The 23,146-nt window shown below is 43.7% G+C and overlaps 1 protein-coding gene and 1 pseudogene across 1 annotated transcript in view; both read right to left on the reverse strand.

The window, feature by feature from the left end:
* KLHDC4 (kelch domain containing 4) overlaps nt 1–4,885 on the reverse strand; it is a 52,268-nt gene extending 47,383 nt beyond the window's left edge. Inside the window, exons 1-2 of the mRNA XM_019635099.1 lie at nt 4,732–4,885; nt 510–601 (exon numbers count right to left, since the gene is read on the reverse strand). Of these exons, the coding sequence (XP_019490644.1) occupies nt 510–601; nt 4,732–4,830 (191 nt within the window). The 5' untranslated portion in view covers nt 4,831–4,885. The remainder of the gene's footprint in view (nt 1–509; nt 602–4,731) is intronic.
* A 16,844-nt stretch (nt 4,886–21,729) lies between these two features.
* Nucleotides 21,730–22,662, reverse strand: LOC109378539 (nucleophosmin pseudogene; annotated as a pseudogene).
* Nucleotides 22,663–23,146: the final 484 nt, after the last annotated feature.

Raw genomic sequence — 23,146 nt, forward strand, 5'->3', positions numbered from 1 at the left:
TAAAAAACACTTTGGAGTTGTCACACAATTTACACATTCATTAAAAATAGCTTATACACAATTTACATTTAATAATCACATTTTTCACGAGAATTTAAAAGCATTATAAACAAACACAGCTAAAAGCTATTGTGACTTCAAGATTTCTACCTTTGGTAGGCACTTTTAAAATAACTTAAGAACCAAAGAAAAAGCGTATTGGGACAACACTCAGTCCACAAAATGTTATCATTCCGAGAGCCTTCAAACCAGGCACAATTTCCCCATGACCAGCTGTGCTGAGACCTCATTTCCATGTTTCTGCATGACAAAAGAGCTGAACAGCCTCACACCCATTATTCAGAAGAAAGTGGAAAAAAAAAGTTTTGTGGGAGCTGGTTAGTAACAGCTTTTAATGATGAATATATCCCAAGTGCCTGGTTATTTATGAAAACATGTTGCCTATTTAAAGCGGTTTCCCAATTTATACAAGAAAACTGTCAGAAGCTATAATGAAGGGTCTTGCTCACCTTGGTGAAGGTGGGGAGCAGGGCGTTTCCACAATCTGAGTCTTTTTGGCATCCAGTGTCTGGAAATGGGCTATGAGAGCTTCAAGGTCTTCCTAAAGGCAGACAAGCAGTCACATGTGAGACGTTTTCTTAACCCTTACTATGGGGTCAAAAGCCTGGGTCAACTTTCCCTCTAGCCATAGACACAGAATTTGACACATGCAAAAATACTTGGAGCTTGACCTCCGAGGTAATTGTCTTGGAAGTGTGGATGCATGCACTCTGCATGGATCATCTCATTCCAGACCCTCACACTCTCCCTGAACGGCCTGTCACTTTATCAGTCATCCTGACTCTTGCCAGCACCTTCAACCACCTCAGCAAACTATGCCTGGGCCACCCCACCAGTCTGCTTTGCTGTCTGCATAGCAGTGTCTGATACAAGAATGCTTGCTTGTTTGTTTTCTGTTTCTACCTCCCTCCCACCAAAGAATAAGAGCTCCAAGCAAGCAAGACTTGTCAATCTGCTTAGAATAGCGCCTGCATGTGGGGGCTTAGTAACCATGAGCTGCAGCCACTCTGTGTAAGAGGGTCTCTATTTTTATAACTGCGGATACAGACTTAAGATTTACTGGCCCAGCTGGGTGGCACTGAATCTCCATCTTCCTACCCACAGTCCAGTGCCTGTTTCCCTGCATTAACCTCCCCTCTCAATCCCCACAAGGCACGACGCAATGCATAACCTGTGTGTCATGTCCTTATTCCCTTCTTGAAAGCTCACCCCCACCCCGACCTTGCTCATGCTGAGACCTGGGATATGCCCCCTTTCCTTCCTACTCCCCCCGCCATGCACACAGACATACACATTCACACACAGCCCTCCACGTTTCACTCTTCCAGGCCGTTCTTCCTCTCTAGCCTCATTTCCCACCCTACCACGTCACTCCAAGCTGTACTGGTTTCTCAGTTCCTTTAATCAGAACATCACATTCCCTGGCCTAAACAGCTGTGGGTACTGCCCCCGCCCCCACACTTCTCCCATGTGCACCACCTTCACCTCCCCAAAGAAGCCACTGTTAGAACTGGGTGCTCGTTACTCTCCAGCACTTCTTTATACTTTTATTACATTATATATTATATCTAAGCAATATATACGGGGGGGGCAAAAAAATGTACACAAGTGGACATTTTGATCAACATTGCTCAAGCAGTTTGCCATAATCAGAAGTGTCTAGATGCTGATGGTAACCACTTTGAGCACCTCTTGTAATTACAAAAGTTAAACGTGACTTGTATTTATCTTTTGTTATGGGTATAGATTGAGTATTATAATTTTAATACAGTTTTCCTTTCTTAAAATGTGTATACATTTTTTGGGGGGGGGCACTTTCAGTATATAATAGCAGGTCTTCGAATAACGTCGTTTCATTATAATGTTGATGAGATGCCATGGGAACTTAACTCTTGTTTATATCTTGGTGCAAAAGTAATTGTGGTTTCAAACCGTGAATTTTAAATCATTATAAGTAGGCTCAAACACATCTTTATTAATCAAAATAGGAACCATTACAATCAAATCAACACAGTTTTGCCAATGACAAATAAGTTTGTTTACTCCTGTAGCATAAAAATCCGTGCTTTGGGATTCGAGGAACTCTTGGAAAGCATTGTCTGCATCCTGCTGGTTGCAGAAGCATTTTTCAAGCAAAAAGTTGTCGAGATGCTTGAAGAAGTGGTAGTCGGTTGGCGAGAGGTCAGGTGAATATGGTGACTGAGGCAAAATTTCGTAGCCCAATTTGTTCAACTTTTGAAGCATTGGTTGTACGATGTGCAGTCAGGCGTTCTTGTGGAAAAGAACTGGGCCCTTTCTGTTGACCAATGCTGGCTGCAGGCATTGCAGTTTTCGGTGCATCTCATCGATTTGCTGAGCATACTTCTCAGATGTAATGTTTTCGCTGGGATTCAGAAAGCTATAGTGGATCAGACCGGCAGCAGACCACAAAAGTGACCACAACCTTTTTTTGGTGCAAGTTTGGCTTTTGGAAGTGCTTTGAAGCTTCTTCTCGGTCCAACCACTGAGCTGGTCATTGCCGGTTGTTATATAAAATCCACTTTTCATTGCATGTCAAGAAATGGTTCGTTGTTGTTGCACAGAATTAAAGACAACACTTCAAAACAACGATTTTTTTTATTTTCAGTCAGCTCATGAAGCACCCACTTATTGAGCTTTTTCACCTTTCCAATTTGCTTCAAATGCCGAACTACCATAGAATGGTCAATGTTGAGTTCTTCGGCAACTTCTTATGCAGTTGTAAGAGGATCAACTTCGATGATTGCTCTCAATTAGCCGTTGTCAACTTCCGATGGCTGGCCACTATGCTCCTCATCTTCAAGGCTCTCGTCTCCTTTGCAAAACTTCTTGAACCACCACTGCACTGTACGTTGGTTAGCAGTTCCTGGGCCAATTGTTGCAAGTTGTCTGTGCTCCTTTACGACCCATTTTGAACTTGAATAAGAAAATCACTCAAATTTGCTTTTTGTGTAACATCATTTCCATAGTCTAAGATACATATAAAATAAACAGCAAGTAACAAGTCATTAGCAAAAAAAGAAATGCATGTTAAAATGATGTATAACATAACCACATTTATTTAAGAATGTATTCCAATATCAAACGGCAAATTTCAACAATGCAAAAACCGCAATTACTTTTGTACCAACCTAGTATCAGCCTAGGGTAAAACTGGTTTTGGTATACAGCCATACCTTAAAGATATCGAGGGTTTGGTTCCAGAGCAACACAATAAAGCAAGTATTGCAATAAAGCGAGTCGCAATCTTTTTAATGGTGGAAGGTCTTACCTTCAATTTGTAAAAAATGCAACATCTGTGAAGCGTAATAAAGTGAAGTGCAATAAGACAAGGTATGCCTGTACATTGTTTCGCTTAACGTCACAGAACCTACTGATGACAATGAGGACTTACTGTATTGTTTAACATTCCTCAGTTCTATGTAAATGGTATCATAGTGTATATTCTCTTGCAGCTTGTTTTTTTGTTCAACCCTGTTAAACCAACAGTTTGATACACTGAATCCATATACTTTCCCTGTGGCAGAGTTACCACTCCATCACAGCTTCTCTATCCATCCTGCTGACGAAGGAACATCTGGGTCAACTCCAGTTTTTTGTAAACAATACTACTATGGCCATCCCTGTACCTATCATTGTGTAGCTGGGGAGAGTTTTTCCAAGGTAAGCCTTTAGGTGTGTGACTGCTAGGTGGTAGCTTCCACTTTTCTAGATATTGATGAAATGGGGTCCAAAGTGACTCCGCCAATTTTCACCCTCACAGCAGTCAATAGAAGTGCCCATCGCCCTGCTACTTCTATGTAGTTATTTACCTAATGGGCTGTCCTGTTGACCACCACGTCCCTAATGCCTGGTGCCAAAGCCCACCATTATGCCGTGAACCCCAGGCACATGAGGATAGGCGTTTCCACCAGTGTCTCTTGTTGGGAGCAGGCTGAGTTGCTCCACTCATTAGGAGCACAGGCTCTGCCTTCAGGCAACCCACTTCAACTCCCACCTCCCCCACTTCTTGCCACTTGTGACCCTGAGCTATGTAACCTGTTAGTTGCTGATTTCCTGTCAGATGAGGAGACCAAAGCTACCTAATTCACTTGGTTGGGAGGATTAAAGCCCAGACAGCACAGTGCCTGGCGCACAGCACTCATTAACCATTATAAACTGCCCCAGCTTAGGGGGCCGGTAAACAAGAGTCAATGGAAAGCAGTGCGGCTCAAGTTTTATCCATCAGTTCAGCCCTGTTCCACTTGCAAACTCTGCTGAGAGAGAGAAGAAGAAAGAGGGAGAGGGGAAGTAGGATTGGAAGAGAAAGAGAAAGAAGAGAGTGGTGGGTACCGTCAACTGTTACAGAATGCGCCTCCGAGTTCCACTTAGTCCTCGGATGCTCACTGCTCAGGGTCGCTGTGAGAACTATTTACCTTCTTTTAAAGATGAGTGAGGCTCAGAAGCCCTTGCCCCCTAGGTCACGCCCCTTGCAGAGGCGCTCAGGCTCACCCGCCGCTCCTCCTAACCAACTCCCAGCCCCTCCGACACCCGGCAGAACGAAGCCCGGCAACTGCCGCTGACACCGGCCGGAGGAAGTCAGCAGAGAGAGCGGGGCGGCTCGCTCACAACAGGACACACGCACGGGGGCCCGACCCGCCAGGCCACGCTCACCTCCTCCTTCCGCGAGCGCTTGGACACCTTCTTCTCCATCTTGGCGGCCGTCTTCTCCGCCCCGCGGCCCTTCTTCTCCTTCTTCCCCTTCTTGCCCATAGCGCCGGTCTGAGTAGGCGCTCCCAAACACCTGGAGAGATGGAAAGCCGCGCGCTGCGCGCCGGAAGTGCATTTGTGGGGCCGGCGCGTGGAAGTACGTCAATTCCGGGGAGTGCGGCCCCGCCTTCCTGGTGCATTCATTCAAGTCTTTGGAAAGGATGCAGCGGTTCTCAACCTGTGGGTCGAGACCCCTTTAGGGGCCGATTGACCCTTTCATAGGAGTCACCTAAGACCATCGGAAAATAAAAAGATATTTACATTATAATTCATAACACTAGCAAAATTACAGTTATAGAGTAGCAGCGAAAATAATTTTATGGTTGGGGGGGGGGTCACCACACCATGAGGAACTGTATTAAGGGGTCGCTGCATTAGGAAAGTTGAGAACCGCTGGATTACGGGGTCTTCGTCTTCCTCTGACTGGCATCCGCGGGGACAGTGATCAGCCCGCGCCCGGTCCCCTCCGCCCGTCCACGAGCCCTGTCCTCAGTGGTCCCTGTGTCGTTTTCGGAGCCACCCAGCCTGGGCCTGAAGGCTGGCTTCGGTGTTTATTGTATTGGGGCAAATTGTTTAGCTCTGTGTAGAAGACCCAACTGGGTGACTGCAAGGGAGCCACATTTTTCTACCTTGGATCCTTTTGAAAATTAAATGATTGCTGTGGCTCTATCCCCCAGAAAGATGCTCATACATTTAAAAGGATTTGCAGACCCTAAGTAAAGACAACCCCTTCTCCCACATAAAAAGTGCCAATACTGTTAGGTGCTGAGAATATTGAGCTCAACAAGAAAAATACAGCCCCGCCATGCGCTTTCTTTGTGACTTTCCTCAAATGTCCTGTGTTAGAGGACTTGTTTCTTCATCGGTAGAACAGGGCTAGTGACATCCCCCTCAAAGGATTGGTGGCCAGTTTACCAAGCTTGAAAACTAAAACTGCCCACTAGGAAACTATACTCTAGTATTTGACTCAAATAACATAGTAATAAATAGAAAACCATTTGTAGGACATGGAATGCTGTGGTTTGGACAGAGTGAAAATGCTTGTTACTTAGAAGATGACTTCTGGGCTGGCCAAGTGGCACGTTGGTTAAGAGCTGGCTTGGGATGCCAGAGGGCCCCGGTTTGGACCCCACATATGAGGGCCAGTGACACTGCCCTCTACAGCTAAGATGCTGAACAACAGCTCAACCTGGAGCTGGGCTGCCGTGAGTCGCCAGCGACGGCATAGGCTGCAGCCCATGCTGCAGTGGGTTGCTATGGGCTACCATGTATAGCCAGTGGCCAGTGTGAGCAGCAGTCCAGGAGCCAGCGACTGATCTGCCTTGCCCGGGAAGAGCGCAATGATGGTGCCAACTTGGGCCAGTGAAGCAACATCCTCCACAACTAGACTGAAGAACAAATTTAAAAAAAGGACAGCAACTTGTCTGTTCCCCTTCCCCCAATTCCCCAATTAAAAAAAAAAAAGATGACTTCTAATCAAGGAAATAGGACAAATTAAGGACATGCACAAGCAAATATTTGGCAAAGGGAAAGCATAAATCAGGAAATGATTGTTTCTTACTTTGTGGGTGAACCGCCCCAGGACTCAACCTTAAAGAAATTACCTTAGATCTAATCAAATTACTAATCACTGAATGGCCAGGGAGGAATGCTTTTCCATACAACTCCAAGCCTTGACCAGAAATGTAGTTCTTTAAGAATTAAATTAAATTTGGGGAAACTATGGGAAGAATAAGTAGAATAGGATTCAAACTGCCACTATATCCAGCACTGCTTGTCAGAGAACAGAACACATGAGATGATAGAAGAAAAAAGAACCAGTTAGAAGCTGATCAAGATGGAGCTGCAGAACTTCACAAGAAACCTGGTTCCTGAGCCTCAAAACATAATCATCTTCAGCATTGAGCTACGAAACGCCAAATCCTCACTATTGCCCTGCAGAAATCATTAGTTTGCCTCTAGTGCAATATGACTTTAAGAACATGCCTAATTCTTTTATACTTTTCTAAGACTATTAGGTAACTATGAGACAATACACTTGAAGTAAGATGGCCCTTCACCCACAGGACATCTCTCTGCAATATATTATGGCAGTCCCCTCTTAATGGCTGCAAAAGGGGGAGCGTATTCACTATTGAAGACTTAGAAGGATCTGGTAGATGCAGGGCTTAATACTTTTATTATCCCAAAGAATCTTGAAGCTGAATTGGAAGGCTCTGGGATTATACGTGTCATGGTGATTTACGCAAGGTTGAATTCTCATTACTGAGAAAGAAGGAGAATAGAACATTTAAAATGAGATCAGAATCCTAAAATAGTAAAAAGATTAAGTGCAGGGTCCTATTTTAGTGAAATTCACATTTTTGAAACTTGAATGGATGATCTTAAATCTAACATATCATTAACTTTCAAGTTTACTTTGGTGTGGTCAGGCGCCCTCTGCTGTCTTCAAATTGAAATCCAGAGCAAAAAATAATAATAATGGACCTTTTAAATTACCCTCACCACTAATAATAAGTGTAATTGGAAAGATCTCTCAAGGGTGGTATAAATGAGGCAGTTTTTTGCACGTTACCCATCTGGAGAGTGAGAATATTAAAATTAAATCCACCCACCTACTACACAGAATTCTTGGGAAAGTCAAGTGAAAACATAAGAAAGCTTACAAAAGTAAAAAGCAAAATACAAACTTAAGAGATTCTATGTGCTGTGAAGTGAGGTTATGATTTGAACTGGCTGACAATCATTTCATTAATTGGATACTACAACATGTGGACATTATACCAGGTCACCTGAGATACAAAACAGAAGACCCAGCCACCAGCTTCCAGGAAGGTTTCTTCTAATGAGACAAACAACCATGATGACATTCCTCAAATGCTTTGTGAAATGAAGCAAGGAATAAGGAAGGAAGAAAGGAAGAAAAAGGAGGGAGTGGGGAGCAGAGGAAAAGGAAAGGAAAGGGAAGGGAGATGGTGAAATCACAACCATTGTTTCATATATTTTGTCCAGTTTTCCAGTTGTCTAAGGAAAAAAGATAAATTCAGTCTCATTGCTCCAGTATGGCTAAAACCAAAATTCTCTCCTCTTTGGGGGTAAAGTATGCTGTTTAATGTCCAAATATTTGGAGATCTTTTTGTTATTTCTAACTTATTCAATGATTTGAGATAGCTAAGAGTTTAGTGCTCTCGATTTCCCTTTAAATACTGCTTCAACTGCACCCTACAATTTTTAATACGTTGTGTTTCGATTTTTATTCAGTTAAAGTTACTTCTGAATAAGTGATATTCAGTTAATATTAATATTAATAAAGTTACTTCCTAATTTCCCTTTTGATTAGACCCTTGGGTTACTTAGAAGTGTGTTAATTTCTAGATATTTGGGGATTTTCTGAAGATCTAAAGATCTTGCTGAAAGATAATTTTTTTCTCTAACTGCTTTTATGATTTCATCTTCATCTTTAGTATCCTGTATTTTCACTAACATATACTTAGATATTAATTTCTTTTTATTTATCTTGCTTGGGAATTTGTAGTCTTTGTGAATCTGTAAATGGTGGCTGTATCTTGTCTGGGAATTTCTCTATCGTTTTCTCTTCAGAGAATGCTGTTGCTCCCTTCTCCTTTCCTCTTCTCCTGGATCAACAACTAAATACATCATGTCCCGTCTCACTCACTCTTCCACATCTCTTAGCCTCTCTTCTCCAGTGTCCATCTGTTTGTTTCTCTATGCTGCATTCCGGGTAACTCTTTCTGATTTATCTACCAACTCATGGATTCTTTGTTCAGCCCCATCAAATCTGCCTAACTGGTCCATATAATTTTTACTTATGGTTAGTATATTTTCTTTTTTGTTTGTATTTTTTAACTACACTTATTGGGGTGACAATGGTTAGTAAAGTTACATAGGTTTCAAGTGTACAATTCTATAATACATCATCTACATATCACATTGTGTGCTCAGCACCCAGAATCAGTTCTCTTTCCATCATCATGTATTTACTTCTTTAGATAAAGTAAGTATATTATTCAGTTTGCAGGAATGCTGCTGATTATCCTTGGAAAACTGCTTGTGGATATCCTCTGAACGATTTCAGTGAACACATCTTTCTCCAGAGGGCAATGGCTCTTGTTTTTGCCAGGCAACCATAGGCACTGCTAGCTCATGACATCCTGCGTCCAGATAAATGGCGTAAGTTTTATGAAAATTTAGGCTGAAAATCCAAGGAAGGTTTGGGACGTGGTTATAGTATTTTAGGGATCTAGTCTCCCTTCCCTGCTCAGCACTGAGGTGACTTCCCTGTGGTCCCCTAGGTCCTGGGGGGCAGGGTCACTTCTGCCTCACCCTCATCCTTCAGGCATAGCTCTTGGATCTCAGTTTAATCCTCATGGTATCTACTCTTAGATCCCATCTGGGTTGGGCAGCCTTGAGTTTGGTGAGTCTTTTTTCCTTGCACTTTGAAACTGTCAGAAGTGAAGTCAAATGTGGCAACACATGTTCCTGCCCAGAAGCAAAGTCATCTCAGAGCCCAGTGTCTATCCAATTTTTTATTTTTTTGTTTTTCTTTAAGACTTTATTGGGGAATTGGGGAAGGGGAACAGTGTTGGGCAATTGGGGAAGGGGAACAGCCAAATTGTTGTTCTTCAGTCCTACTTGTGGAGGACGCAGCTAGCTCAGCTCCAAGTGCAGTCGCCATCTGGCCACCAGTTGACAGCTCGCAGCTGCTCAGCTCAAAGTGCCGTGTCAAGCTTAGTTGTGGGTGGGTGTAGCCCACCATCCCATGCAGGAGTCAAACCAGCAGCCTCATTGTTAGAAGCACATGCTCTCACCAGCTGAGCCATCCTGCCATCTGTTGGCAGCTCAGTGGCAGCTCAGCTTGGGCGCAGCTCACTGGCCCATGTGGGAATTGAACAGGCGACCCTGTTGCTCGGAGCTCACACTCTTAACCAACTGAGCCACTCAGCTGGCCCTCTATCCAATTTTTAAATTTCTACTTTCTGTTAGGTTCTGATTTAGTGATTCTTCACTCCTTGTTAGCTTTCTGATGCCTTTAAGGAGAGTCATTTCAACAGTTGTCCAGCAGTTTTTAGTTGTTTTTAATGGAAGGATTGGTCCAAATGACCTAGTTTAACGTATTACTTGAAATGTAGCATTGCTTCATTTTTCTATTCACTATTCACTATTCATTAAATATTTTCTATTCACTATTCATTACAATAGTGTTTTTCAATGTATGATTAATATAGAGTAAAATTTGGAAAATACAGACAAGTATAATGAAGGAAACCTCAAAATCACCCACAGTCTTCCTTCCTACACACAACTACTCAGAATTTGGGGGAATTTCCTGCTGACTGATATTAAACAAAGATCTGTGTAGTAGCCTCACTCATCTGCTTAGCTCACATGTGCAGGGCCTCCTTCATTCGTGCTCTTTCCCTGTCTTCTTTATCACCAGATCTCATAGGCATCACAGGAAGATCAATGACATTTTATAAATCATGAAAAGCAAAACTTGGGGAGAGGGAAACACCGAAGCCTAGACAATAGCACAGAAAATGGAACAAAAGTCAGCAGCTATGCTGGATATGCTAACTGCAAACTAGGAAGTCACCTTTAAAATCATAGGACTCACAATAAGTCAGTGAGCAGGTTGAAATGAAGCAACAGACCTTGTGGGCCACCCATGTGAGCCTGCAGGCTCATGTCTGCTCCTGTGAAGGTGTCCCTAAAGCCTACCCAAACACAGTCCAAAATCATCCTTCCCTCTTGCAGGGGTAAGAGGCACCAAACTAAGAGAAAACACACTATGTGAGACAGTGCAAATCTGTCCCTAACACGAAATTTGTTTTCAAAAAGGTAAAACTCCTTGGGCTGGCTGAGTGGCTTAGTTGGTTAAGAGCTCACTCAAGAGTGTGAGCTCTGAGCAACAGGGTCACTGGTTTGATTCATGGCCTGAGCTGAGCTGCCAACAGGTGGCAGGATGGCTCAGCTAAAAAAAAAAAAAAAAGGTAAAACTCCTTGACCAAATAGTTGAAGATGATTCTTAAAGTAAGTTAATTTTGTAAACCCCTCTAATATCACTATTTTGAGCATCTGGCTCTTTAATCCTGCCTGACCCAGGGACCAGCTCAATTGTCAAGCCCAGTCGTCTCACACTTAACAATTATGCTTAGGGTTCCTGCGTTAGCCCCTTAAATTCCAGCTGCCTAGCTATGAAAATAGATCGCACCCACTAAAACCTCTTAATTCTCCAAGAAGGCTTTTGTCTCATTGTTCTCCCACATGCTCCTGACCTTAGGCCGCCTGGAGGAGACCAGGTGTTAATCTTTCGCGGAAAGCACAGTTCTGAAACCTACATTACGGATGCAGAGCTAACCACATCTTTCTATTCTTGCCACACTAGTGAATGAACCAATTAGTATAAAACATGTAAAACTAACAGACTTTTGCATCAGAATCTGAGGGTCGGTATGTTGTAAGAGGCCCTCAGAAACTGGATTGGAGAATTGAATTGGTTAAGCGTTGCCCCACATTTCAAAGACATGCCAGGAATAATAGTCACGTTATCTATTTCCAAGTAAGTGAAGATTTTCCCATTAATGGCATTTCCTCAAGTTGTCATGAGAATACTCTAGAAACTTACTGCATATTAATTATCCAGGTGCTGTATCTGTCTTCTACTAGATTTTAATATCCCTCAGGCCTTATCTTATTCACCTCTGTATCCCTTGTACTGATTGTTAAATATTAATAAACTATGGATAATCAGTGATTTTATTAAGTCCCAAAATGACTCACAAAGTGATACAGAGAACTTTTGTCTGGCATGGTCAGAGGAGGGGAATATTTTAATTGGTCCAATAGCTGGTTAAATGGCATACTGTACGTGGCTCATTCATTCCAAAGACAGAGCAGAGCCTCACACATTTGAAATCAAAACTCAAGTGAGACAAAAATTAATATTTAGGAAGATCTAGCAGAGGAACATAGGACTGATGAATAAATTTACAGCTGATAGAATGAGAGAGAAGCCAGTTCTGATGCAATTTAAATAAGATGAAATAAGAGGCAATTCCTGCCTTTCATACAATGGACTTCGAATGAGGTTTGACAACCTCATTGTAAACCCTTAATTCTGATCCTTAACGAATTTAGTGTTGGCTCTCAATGATTTATAGCTTATATTTTCCTTCCTTCCTTCCTTCCTTTCTTCCTTCCTTCCTTCCTTCCTTCCTTCCTTCCTTCCTTCCTTCCTTCCTTCTTCCCTTCCTCCCTTCTTCCCTCCCTCCCTCCCTTTTTTGTTCTATCCTGCAAAGAAAGGACTAGGGTGGGCAGAGGACAACTCTGCTGCAAAGGGCCCTAAAAACACTGTCAATGCTGGGAGTAAAAACACAAAGTAGGTTATTCCAGGGAATGGGTGGAAGCTGATCCAAGGAAAAATGGTGACACCTGTGAAATTAATGTGACGTTGTATGAGGCAATCATGCTCTTTTTCTGCAGCCTGGACCCTCCCACGTGGACCTCCACTCCAGCCCTTAACGTCCCCTCGGTAGGTCTCCAACATGCCAGTCTCTCAAGTTTCCTCCAATGATGTCATAAGTTGTGTAGATGGCGCCATATCATCGGTCATCAGGGAAATGCAAATTTAAAAAAGGAGACACCGCCACACACCTACGAGAACGGCCGAAATCCAGAACACTGACAACACCAAATGCCGATGAGGATGTGGAGCGTCTTTTCACACGAGTCATGTATTTAATGTTACCCTCAATTCCTCCCCAAAATGAGCAAATATGTAAGACGGCTGCTGCAAAGCAGTCAAGATACAGTGGGTGGGGTCTCAGAGGCCAATGCTCACCTCCCAGAAAGTAGGGTTAGGGGACCCACTGAGCCTGCAGGCTCACATGGCTCGTACCTTCATTACAATCCACTCACTGACTCACTGTGGTGCACACGACATTAAAGGCTGCTCCCTAGCCCTCAAAGCAACCCCATCTTCCAACCCCATTTTATCTCTGATAAAAGACAAACGAACGTCCGTGCTGAGGTCGGCCAGCAGGGGGCGACAATCACATCACACAAGGAAAATTGACTTCACCCACACGCATAAGTGAAATGTTCACATTAATATATATTTACTAATAAAAGAACAAGTGAAAATAGAGAAAAGTTTTTACCACATTTAAAAGTTACCAGGCACCTGCTGAGCTGCCAACAGGTGGCAGGATGGCTCAGCTAAAAATAATAACAATAATAATAATAATTAATAACAACAACAGTTACCAGGACGCTATGTAAACTGGGCATCCTCACCCACCCATTTCTGCCCCTTAACCCACACCTGCCCCGTCCTGAGGGAAGGAGTCTGCATTTCTTTGTAATAATATTCTAAAGAGTAAAAGGTGATGTCTTATTTTCTCTTAGCATCGGGCCACTTTGGTCCATGGTCCAGGTGGCTAGGGTGGAGTAGACCTGGAGCCTTCTGGCCGTTGCGGAGACAGAGATGACCTGACCCTTTTTTTGGACTGAGGACGTGGGTAAAAATGGCCAAAGGAGAGGAGGTCAATGAGAACCCGGGCCTGGGCTCAGTAACCACAGACAGAGCTTCCTTAGAGGTAACTAGCACTGCTATGGTCCTAATGGGCCACTCGCTACCATGGTGGGGCTAAGCCCCAGGACTATGAGCTGTGGATGCAGGTCCCACAGCAATGAGAAAGGAGCCTGAGAGTTGGGCTTCACCCTACCGCCCACACCGTCACAACCCAGCAGCCTGCAAAAGTGCTGTGGGGTGGCCGGGAGCCTGTGTCACCCGAGACCGGCGCCGGCAAGGCTTCAGTTTCACTAGGCACGCTCTGGCTGATGCAACACGGCCTAGAAGTTGGGTAGCACGGAGCCGGGCAATGTCAGAGCCAGCCAGCAGAGGTCAGCCCTTTCACACGGGTGGCGGGCTCCCCAGCCGGCAACGTGAAGCCAATCTTGCATCATCTCTCCTGGTGTCCGGGGGTCCCATGAGTAAGGCTCTGTGACTAGCCGCCCCCAGGGCTGAGCTGGTGGGAAAGCACCTGGGAATCGGAAACAGAAAACATGACTAGCCTTTCCTACAGCAGACACTGCCCTGCTGTCAGCATCACAGACAGAGGTCGTCGTGGGTGGGTTCCCAGCAGACCTGCCACAGTACTGACTGGTCTCATGTACCGGCTGGCAGGGATGGCTCAGAAAAGCAGCCTTTCTGAACTCTCCTCTCTCGCGGATGAATAATGTGTTAGACGCTGCATTTTGTCTTCTTTGTTTTTAAAAGGGGGCTTCCGTGAAGAGTGAGCAATAGTTTTTTATATGCTAAATTGAGGAAGGAAATAGAGCCTGCCTGTTTTCACACTCACACACACAGATAGTACTGGGGGAATAGTCGTGGCTGGTGCCCTGGGGCCCCAGTGGAGTCTGCCAGGCTTTCCTAATCCAGAGGGGCTGGGGAAAGGAGGCCAGACAGATACCCGGATGTTTACAATCGCCGGCAGTCACCATCACCCAGTGTCTTCAGGTGTCTGTGGAACCACTTAATTACTGTTTGCTCAGCTGTTCTGAAAACAAAGGGGGGAAGAACCCTCCTTTCTGCCTGCTGGGTGAGAAAAGTTATTGTGGAGGGCTCAGGGACAAGGCCCACTGTTTGCCATTTTATAATATATCCCTAATCCTGCCTTCCACAGTTTCATCTCCGTCATCTAAGTATGTGAAGGGCCCGAGCTTACCTGCCTTCAAGCTTCCTACAGCCAGAGCCATTGCCTCCTTCCCCTTCGGGTTTATAATCAGCTCTCCATCCCTCCGCCCCCAGCCCTGCCCTCAGCCCTCTGCCCACCCGCTGCCCCGCTCTCCACTTTCGCCAGCCTCCTAGTGCTTTCGCGTGTAGCTCTTTTTTTTTTTTTAAATTAAATACATTTTCTTCTTTTGGAATCATTTTAGATTTGCAGAAAAGTTGCAAAGATAGTTCCAAGAGGTCTTCTGTGTTCCTCTCCCGTGACAGTGGTACGTTGATCAAAATGGAGAAACCAATACTGGCACGTGATGATTAGCAAAACTCCAGGATTTACTTGGACTTTGGTGGGTTTTCCACTAATGTCCTTTGTCTGATCCCACTCAGGATCCCATGCAGGGTACGAGGTGGCCTATAGATATGGTTCACTTCTCAGAGTGCAGGCCCGGAACCATTCCAACCCACTGTAATTCCTGGCCTGCACTCTGCACCAGTGGCTCTTGGGAGAAAAAAACACCATTGATGGTAATTCCCGGTTGTCTCTTAAATGCCTTTGGGAGACTAATGAAAATGGCCAAGGGCATCCATTTGACATTCTCCCCACCCACCTGGCCTTCTCCCCATCCCTTTGAGGTACCTACCAGTGTCCTTATCTCTCCAGTGCCTCGCTTTCAAGACTCTTAAGTATCAGTCATTCACTCCTTAGTATAAGTGGCAGGTTTTGCTGCAGCTCTGCACGTCACTGAGATGGGAAGATGCGGAGTTTTCTGGGACCGGAATCATCTAGAATCTTGGGTAGTAGCAGGGATTAAAGCCTGTTTGAGAGCCCCATTAATTAGATCAAGTTCCCTCGCTCCTGTGATGGTGGCTCTTTTGGACACCCAGGATGCCTGAAATAGTGTTTTGAAGCATCTACCTCCAGAACATTCACATTAGCTATGTTCCATTGATGACCCCCCTCCACATTCTTTCCCAAGCCCCATAGACGACGTGCTGACACAGGACATCATTTGAGACACATTTCCATGTAGCATTGAGAAACTGGCAAGATGAGTTCTTTACTCTAGAAGATGGGAGAGAATCTCTCTGTAGGAAAATCTTACTGAGACCAGGCACTTCCTCAAGTCTTATCTTCCAGCAACCTAGATGCCTTTGTCCAACTGCCCAAAGGTTATCAGGTTCCATTAAAAAAAATGAAAACAAACCCATGGGCAAGGGATCCAGAAATCAAAATGTCTCCCACCAGCGCGTCAGAGGGGCCTCTGAGTAATTTCTGCTGCTCAGAGGCTGCTGGCCACACAAAGCCAGAATGGCAATGATTTCATCCACTGGACAGTCCATGTTTCATTGAGATTGGAAAATGAGCTCAAAACATTTCAGGCTCTGAGACGTGCCAGTGATGTGAGGAGCATTGCTTCTCTGAATCACTGACCACAGTTAAGCCGTAATGACCTTGCAGGCCCACAGAGGAGATGGGCATCACTCTAACCAGAGTTCTGAGTTTGTCCAGAATTGGACAAATAGGACGTCGTCCTGCCCTGAGTCCCTGTTCTTTTTTCTGTGGCCTCTGGACAATATTGGGATGGGAAAGCACACAATTCCTGCACACCAGCGTGGCTGCTGCGCTTTCAGATGTGAGAGCAGAGCTTGGGAAGGTTGACAAGGGTAAAGTGCTTAAAGCAGTGCCTGGCACAGGGCTCTGCGTCTCTGATGATGCTGGGCTTTCAGGGTGATGGGAGCTAGTTTTCTCATTCCCTGTCTTGGGCCCATGGCCAAGCCCTCTCCCTGCTCTGGAGATACATTAATTCAGACTGATCTGCCACCAGTCTTTCTTCACTCTTTCCCTTGACGCTCTGGGCTCGCAGAATACTCCTGCTTTGTTTTGCAAATCAGGGAGCTGACCACGAAGAAACGAAACCTCTGTTTGTGAGGCAGCAAGCCAACCATAACCAAAGGCTGCTACCACCTCCAGCTCCTGAGCCAGCTGTACTTAGACTGCCAGGTCTCGTCAGCCGTAGAAGTTTCTGTACCTGGAAGAGGCAAGTGAGCACAGTTACGCCCACGGACCCTAAGCCTCCTCCAGCCCCTCCAGCTCTTCTGCTCAGCTGCCACAATGGCTCAGCAACTATCTTTTCTCCTGGTTTCCTATGGCCACCCCCACGTCCATTCCCAACTCGGACTCCTCTGGACAATTAGACCAGAACAAACTCCTTCCTACCCCACAGCAGTGGCAGTGGAAGGTCAAACACCCATACAACATACAACACTTTTATGTTTGTGTGTTTGTTTTTCAATTACAGTTGACATACAATATTATATTATTTTCAGGTATACAGCATAGTGGTTAAACATTTATATAACTTAGGAAGTGATCCCCCCATAGGTCTAGTACCCACCTGACACCATACATAGTTATTACAATATTATTGACTATATTCCCTATGATGTACTTTACATCCTATGACTATTTTGTAACTGCCAATTTGTACATCTTAATCCCTTCATTTTTTCCACCCAGCACCTCTCTCACCCCCCATCTGGCAACCATCATCTTTTTTTCTGTATCTATGAGTCTGTTTCCATTTTGTTTGCTTTTTAGATTCCACATATAAGTGAAATCATGTAGTATTTGACTTTCTCTGTCTGACTTATTTCACTTAGCATAATACCCTCTATCTAGGTCCATCCATGTTGTCACAAATGATAGGATTTCCTTTTTTTATTGCCAAGTAATATTGTATACTTCTTCTTTATCCAATAGTCAATCAATGGACACTTAGGCTGCTTCTATTGGGTTGTCGGAAAAGTCGTGACGCATTTTTGCAACGAAAAACATAGACAAAAATATGTCATGACTTTCCTGACAACCCAATATATCTTTGCTATTGTAAATAAGGCTGCAGTGAGCATAGGGATGCATATATCCTTTCAAATTAGTGTTTTGGGTTTCTTCAGATAAATACTCAGAAGTAGAATTGCTGGTCATAAGGTAGTTCTATTTTTAATTTTTTTGAGGAACCTCCATACTGTTTTCCATAGTGGCTGCACCGATTTGCAAGTCTACCAACAGTGCATGAGGGTTCCCTTTTCTCCACACCCTTCCCAACACTTGTTATTTATTGATTTATTGATAATAGTCATTCTGACAGGTGTGAGGTGATATCTCATTGTGGTTTTAATTTACATTTGTCTGATGACTAGTGACATTGAGCGTCTTTTCATATGTCTATTGGCCATCTGTATGTCCTCACTGGAGAAATGTCTATTCAAGTTCTCTGACCATTTTTTTAATTGGATTATTTGTCTTTTGAATGTTAAGTATAAGTTCTTAATATGTTTTGGATATTAACCCCTTATCGGATGTATCATTGGAGAGTATCTTCTCCCATTCCTTAGGTTGTCTTTTCGTTTTGTTGATGGTTTTCTTTGCTATGCAAAAACTTTTTTGTTTGATATAATCCCATTTGTTTATTATTTCTTTTGCTACTAAATGGGTCAACAATGAGATCAAGGAAGAAATAAAAAAATGCCTTGAGCCAAAAGAAAATAAAAACACAATGATTCCAAATCTATGGCACACGATGAAAGCAGTTCTAAGAGGGAAATTCATAGCAATACAGGCCTACCTCAAGAAACGAGAAAATTCTCAAATAAACAGTCTAATCTTACACCTGAGGGACCTGGAAAAAGAAGACTGAACAATTCCCCCTCTCCTCTCCCGCCCCCCCCCCACACACACACACACGGGGAGGGATCTGAGGGCTGTCAGGGTGGGATCAGCGTGGTGGCCTGGGCTGGCCTGGGCTGCCCAGGGTCTCCCTGTGTTACCTTTGGTGTCCTCTGGGAAAATGGCCAGAAGTGTCTGGGGTGAGACTTGACCCAGTGTCTAAAACATGGGTAAAGTTTCCAAATTTGGGCTTTCCTGAGGCCACTGCCTTGGGATGTGGGTACACAGCAAGGAAACATGTTACTATTTCCAGCATCTCCAGAAAAGTGGGGATGGGCTTCTCCAGGATGTGGCTGCCTGGTTACCAGGGTTCCAAGTTCTGTCGGGCTTTATAATCAGGAAGTGAGATCACTGCCTGGGGCCTCCTCACACAAAAGCTCTCCAAAGACTCTCTGGGTTGGTGACTGCTCACCCTACTCCGCACACCAAGTCCATACACAGTTATACCAGCACAGCCCAACCCACAGCCCCAGGAAGGCCTGGGTGCAGCAGGGGCCTCGGCTTTGAGAACCCAGAGCTGGCTTCTGCTCCTTACCAGTGATGTGACTCTGACAAGCACGTCCTTTCAGGGCCTCCCCAGTGTCCCCATGTGCATACTGCAGGTTGTTCTAGCATCTGCTTCACAGGCTGTCATCATACCTATAAACACCAGTAGTGCCTAGAACCCCTGGGCTGGGGTCACATGACATAGGGTGCAGACCTGACCGATGTGCTGGGCAGAGGTCAGGAAACGGCACCTAAGGGCTGGGTCTGCTCTGGCACCCAGGGAATCTCATTGCCGCCTCTATCTCAGGAGGGTTGTAATGAACTCAAATTCCAACATCGTCTCCTCTGGCACAGAACATTCCAGGGGTTCCATTATATTTAGACTCAGGGCCAAGCGCTTCATCTTGGCCTATGTGATGGGTGGCCCCTGAATGGCTCCCAGTGTGCCTGCCTCCATGTCACACATCTCTGTGTGAGCCTCTCCTTTTGAGGCTGGCCATCCATTGTGACTGGGTTCTAAGGAATAGAAAAAACAAAATGATGGGGTGTCATTTTCAAGACTGAGTTATGAAAAGTTTATGACTGCCGGCTCCCTCAGTCTCTCTTTCTCTGTCTCTCTGTGTCTTGGTTTCTATGTCTTGGTCTCTGTCTCTGTCTCTGTCTCTGTCTCTGTCTCTGTCTCTGTCTCTGTCTCTGTCTCTGTCTCTGTCTCTGTCTCTGTCTCTGTCTCTCTCTTTCTCTCTGTGTGCGTGTATCTCTATCTCTATGTCTCTCTTGCCCAAGGAAACATACCCCAAAAAAATATTGATAAAAGCAATGTCAGAGAGTTTACTACCTATGTTTTCTTCCAGTTATTTTGTGGTTTCAAGTCTTACATTTAAGTTTTTAATCCATTTTGAGTTTATTCTTGTATATGGTATAAGAAAATTATTTAATTTCTTTTTCTTTTCTTTTTTTCATTTCCAATTTCTCCAATTTCTCCAATTTAAGAAAGATAGATGTGCGGGCCGGCCGAGTGGCGCAATGGTTAAGAACTGGCTTGGGACGCCAGAGGGCCCCGGTTCGGATCCCACATATGAGGACCAGTGACACTGCCCTTCACAGCTAAGATGCTGAACAACAGCTCAACCTGGAGCTGGGCTGCCGTGAGTCGCCGGCGACGGCGTAGGCTGCAGCCCCTGTGGCAGTGGGTTGCCATGGGCTACTGTGTGTAGCCAGCAGCCAGCGTGAGCAGCTAGCAGCCGCAGTGAGCGGCCGTCCAGAAGCCGGCGACTGATCTGCCTCGCTTGGGAAGAGCGCAATGATGGTGCCAACTTGGGCCAGTGAAGCAACGTCCTCCACAACTAGACTGAAGAACAAAACGACAGCAACTTGTCTGTTCCCCTTCCCCCAATTCCCCAGCACTGTTCCAAACCCCCCAATTCCCCAATAAAAATCTTTAAAAAAAAAAAAAAAAAAGAAAGATAGATGTTAATTCTTCTTTGAATGTTTGGTAAAATTCACCTGTGAAGCCATCTGGTCCAGGACTTCTGTTTGTTGGGCGTTTTTTGATTACTGATTCAATTTCGTAAGTAGTTATTGGTCTGTTTAGATTTTCTGTTTCTCCTTGACTCAGTCTTGGAAGATTGTATGTTTCTAGGAATTTTTCCATTTCTTCCAGATTGTCCAATTTGTTGGCATATAATTGTTCATAGTATTTTCTCATAAGCCTTTGTATTTCTGTGGTGTCAGTTGTCACTGCTCTTTCATTTCTGATTTTATTTATTTGAATCATCTCTCTTTTTTTCTTGATGAGACTAGTTAAACATTTATCAATTTTGTTTATCTTTTCAAAGAACCAGCTCTTGTTTTCACTGATCTTTTATATTTTCATTTTAGACTATTTCATTTATTTCTGCTTTGGTCCTTCCTTCCTTCCTTTTACTCACTTTGGGCTTTGTTTGTTCTTCTTATTCTAGTTCCCTTAGGTGGAAGGTTAGATTGTTTATTTGAAATTTTTCTTGTTGCTTGATGTAGGCATGTATTACTATGAATTTCCCTCTTAGAACTGCTTTGGCTGTGTCCCATAGATTTTTGTGTCATTGTGTTTTCATTTTCATTTGTCTCAAGGTATCTTTTGATTTCTTCCTTGATCTCATTGTTGACCCATTCATTGTTTAGTAGCATGTTATTTAGCTTCCATGTGTTTGCGTTTGTTTCAGTTTTCTTCTTGTAGCTGATTTCCAGTTTTATATCATTGTGGTTGGAGAAGATACTTGATTTCATTTCAATCTTCTTAAATTTATTGAGACTTGTTTTGTGGCCTAACATCTTGTCTGTCCTGAAAAATGTTACATGTGAAAAGAATTATATTCCACTGCTTTGGGATGAAATACTCTAAAAATATCAATTAAATCCATTTGGTCTAATGTGTCATTTAAGGCTGCTGTTTCCATGATTTTCTGTCTGGATGATCTATCCATTGATGTCAATGGGGTGTTAAAGTCCCCTACTATGATTGTGTTGCTGTTGTTCTCTCCCTTTATGTCCGTCAATATTTGCTTTATGTATTTAGGTGCTTCTACATTGGGTGTGTAAATCTTCACCAGAGTTATATCCTCTTGCTGGATTGATCCCTTTATCATTATAAAATGTTCTTCTTTATTTCTTGCTGTAGTCTTTGTTTTTTGTTTGTTTGTTTGAACTCTATTAAAGTACTGAGTTTATTTCACATGTATATTTTTGTCTCCCCACCATTTCCATTTGTCTGACCACCACTACTTCTATGTCCTATCATAACATTCCAAACATACTTAAAACCAAGCAAAAGGTGGCATTCCATCTTTAAAAATAAACAGGCATTTTAGACAACACATTCTTGGCAATGGAATCTGGTCAGCATTTATCAGGCACAGTAGGGAAAGTTCTCACTCTGCATTATAAAAAGGATAGCCAGATATCAACTGTTACAGAAATGAAATAAGATGGAAAATTTTAACAAACTGTTTAAACTATTTTCTTAAAAAGATTTCCTCCAATACCAGAGATCTTGAATAGCCTCCTGGTCAGTCATCCAGAAACAATTCTTCACATAATTGATGAACTTGGCTGCCGCTTTGGTAAGAGAACCACCTTTTTCTATACTTGCTTGCATTTTTGCTTTAATGTCTTCTACAGAACTAGGCCCTTTTGGTGTTTTAAGAGTTTTTTCCTGTCTTTTGAAGGGGTCTTGACCTTTTGATTTTGGTGTTGATAGTTTTGAGGCTTTTCCATTCTGGCCTGATTTTTGTGCATTTTTGGCTGGAGTATCTCAAACAGGTGTCTTTTTGGAGCTTTTTCTTCAGCTTCCTCATCATCATATGCATCATCATCATCATCTTCATCATCACCATCATCATCTTCATCAGCAAGTTTTACTTTTTCTATGGAAACTTGCTACCACTTCCAGGGGCAGAACACTTTCCAGATATACTTAGGAGTTTCACATCCTCATCCTCATCATCTTCTGACTCTGCATCTTTCTCTACAGCTACTAAATGCTGTCCACTAATATGCACAAGCCCTGAACCACACTTCACCTGTAAGACCACAGGTGGTGTTATTTCAAAGCCCCCAAGGGAAACCAAACTGTTGGCTGTACAGACATTTTCAAATTTGCCAGTTACTTTAATTGGACTGCCTTCATAATTCATTGCCTCCACTTCAACAATGTGCAGTTCATTCTTTGCTTCTTTGCACCAGCCCCTGAACTGACTGTTCTTAAAGATAATTGGTGCTCATTTTCATCATTACCCACCTTAAAGTGATCATCTTTGTCAGCCTTTAGTTCACAACCGAAAAGATAGTTTTGGGATCTCAGGGGGCTCATGTCCATGTCCATCGAATCTTCCATGGGGTGGTGGCACGCACTTAGGTGGAAGAGAAGATTGACAGAGATAAATGACTACTGTTCGGCAGAACAGATGTGCAGGACGGAATTGCACCAGGGACTATAGCCTTTGTTTTAAAATCTGTTTTCTCTGATATAAGTATTGGTACTCCAGTGGATTTTTGGGTTGTTTTTTTTCCATTTCCATTTGCATGAAATATCTTTTTCCATCCCTTTACTTTTTGTTTGTATGTGTCTTTCTATCTAAGTGAGTCTTATAGGCAGCATATGTATTGGTCTTGTTTTGTTATCCATTCAGCCATCGTATGTTGTTCAATTGGAGTATTTAATTCACTTACATTTAAAATGATTATTGAGGGCCGGCCGAGTGGCACGATGGTTAAGAACTGGCTTGGGACACCAGAGGGCCCCAGTTCGGATCCCACATATGAGGGCCAGTGACACTGCCCTCTACAGCTAAGATGCTGAACAACAGCTCAACCTGGAG

The sequence above is a fragment of the Hipposideros armiger genome, unplaced genomic scaffold (genome assembly GCF_001890085.2).
Source record: "Hipposideros armiger isolate ML-2016 unplaced genomic scaffold, ASM189008v1 scaffold_19, whole genome shotgun sequence".
NCBI lineage: Eukaryota > Metazoa > Chordata > Mammalia > Chiroptera > Hipposideridae > Hipposideros > Hipposideros armiger.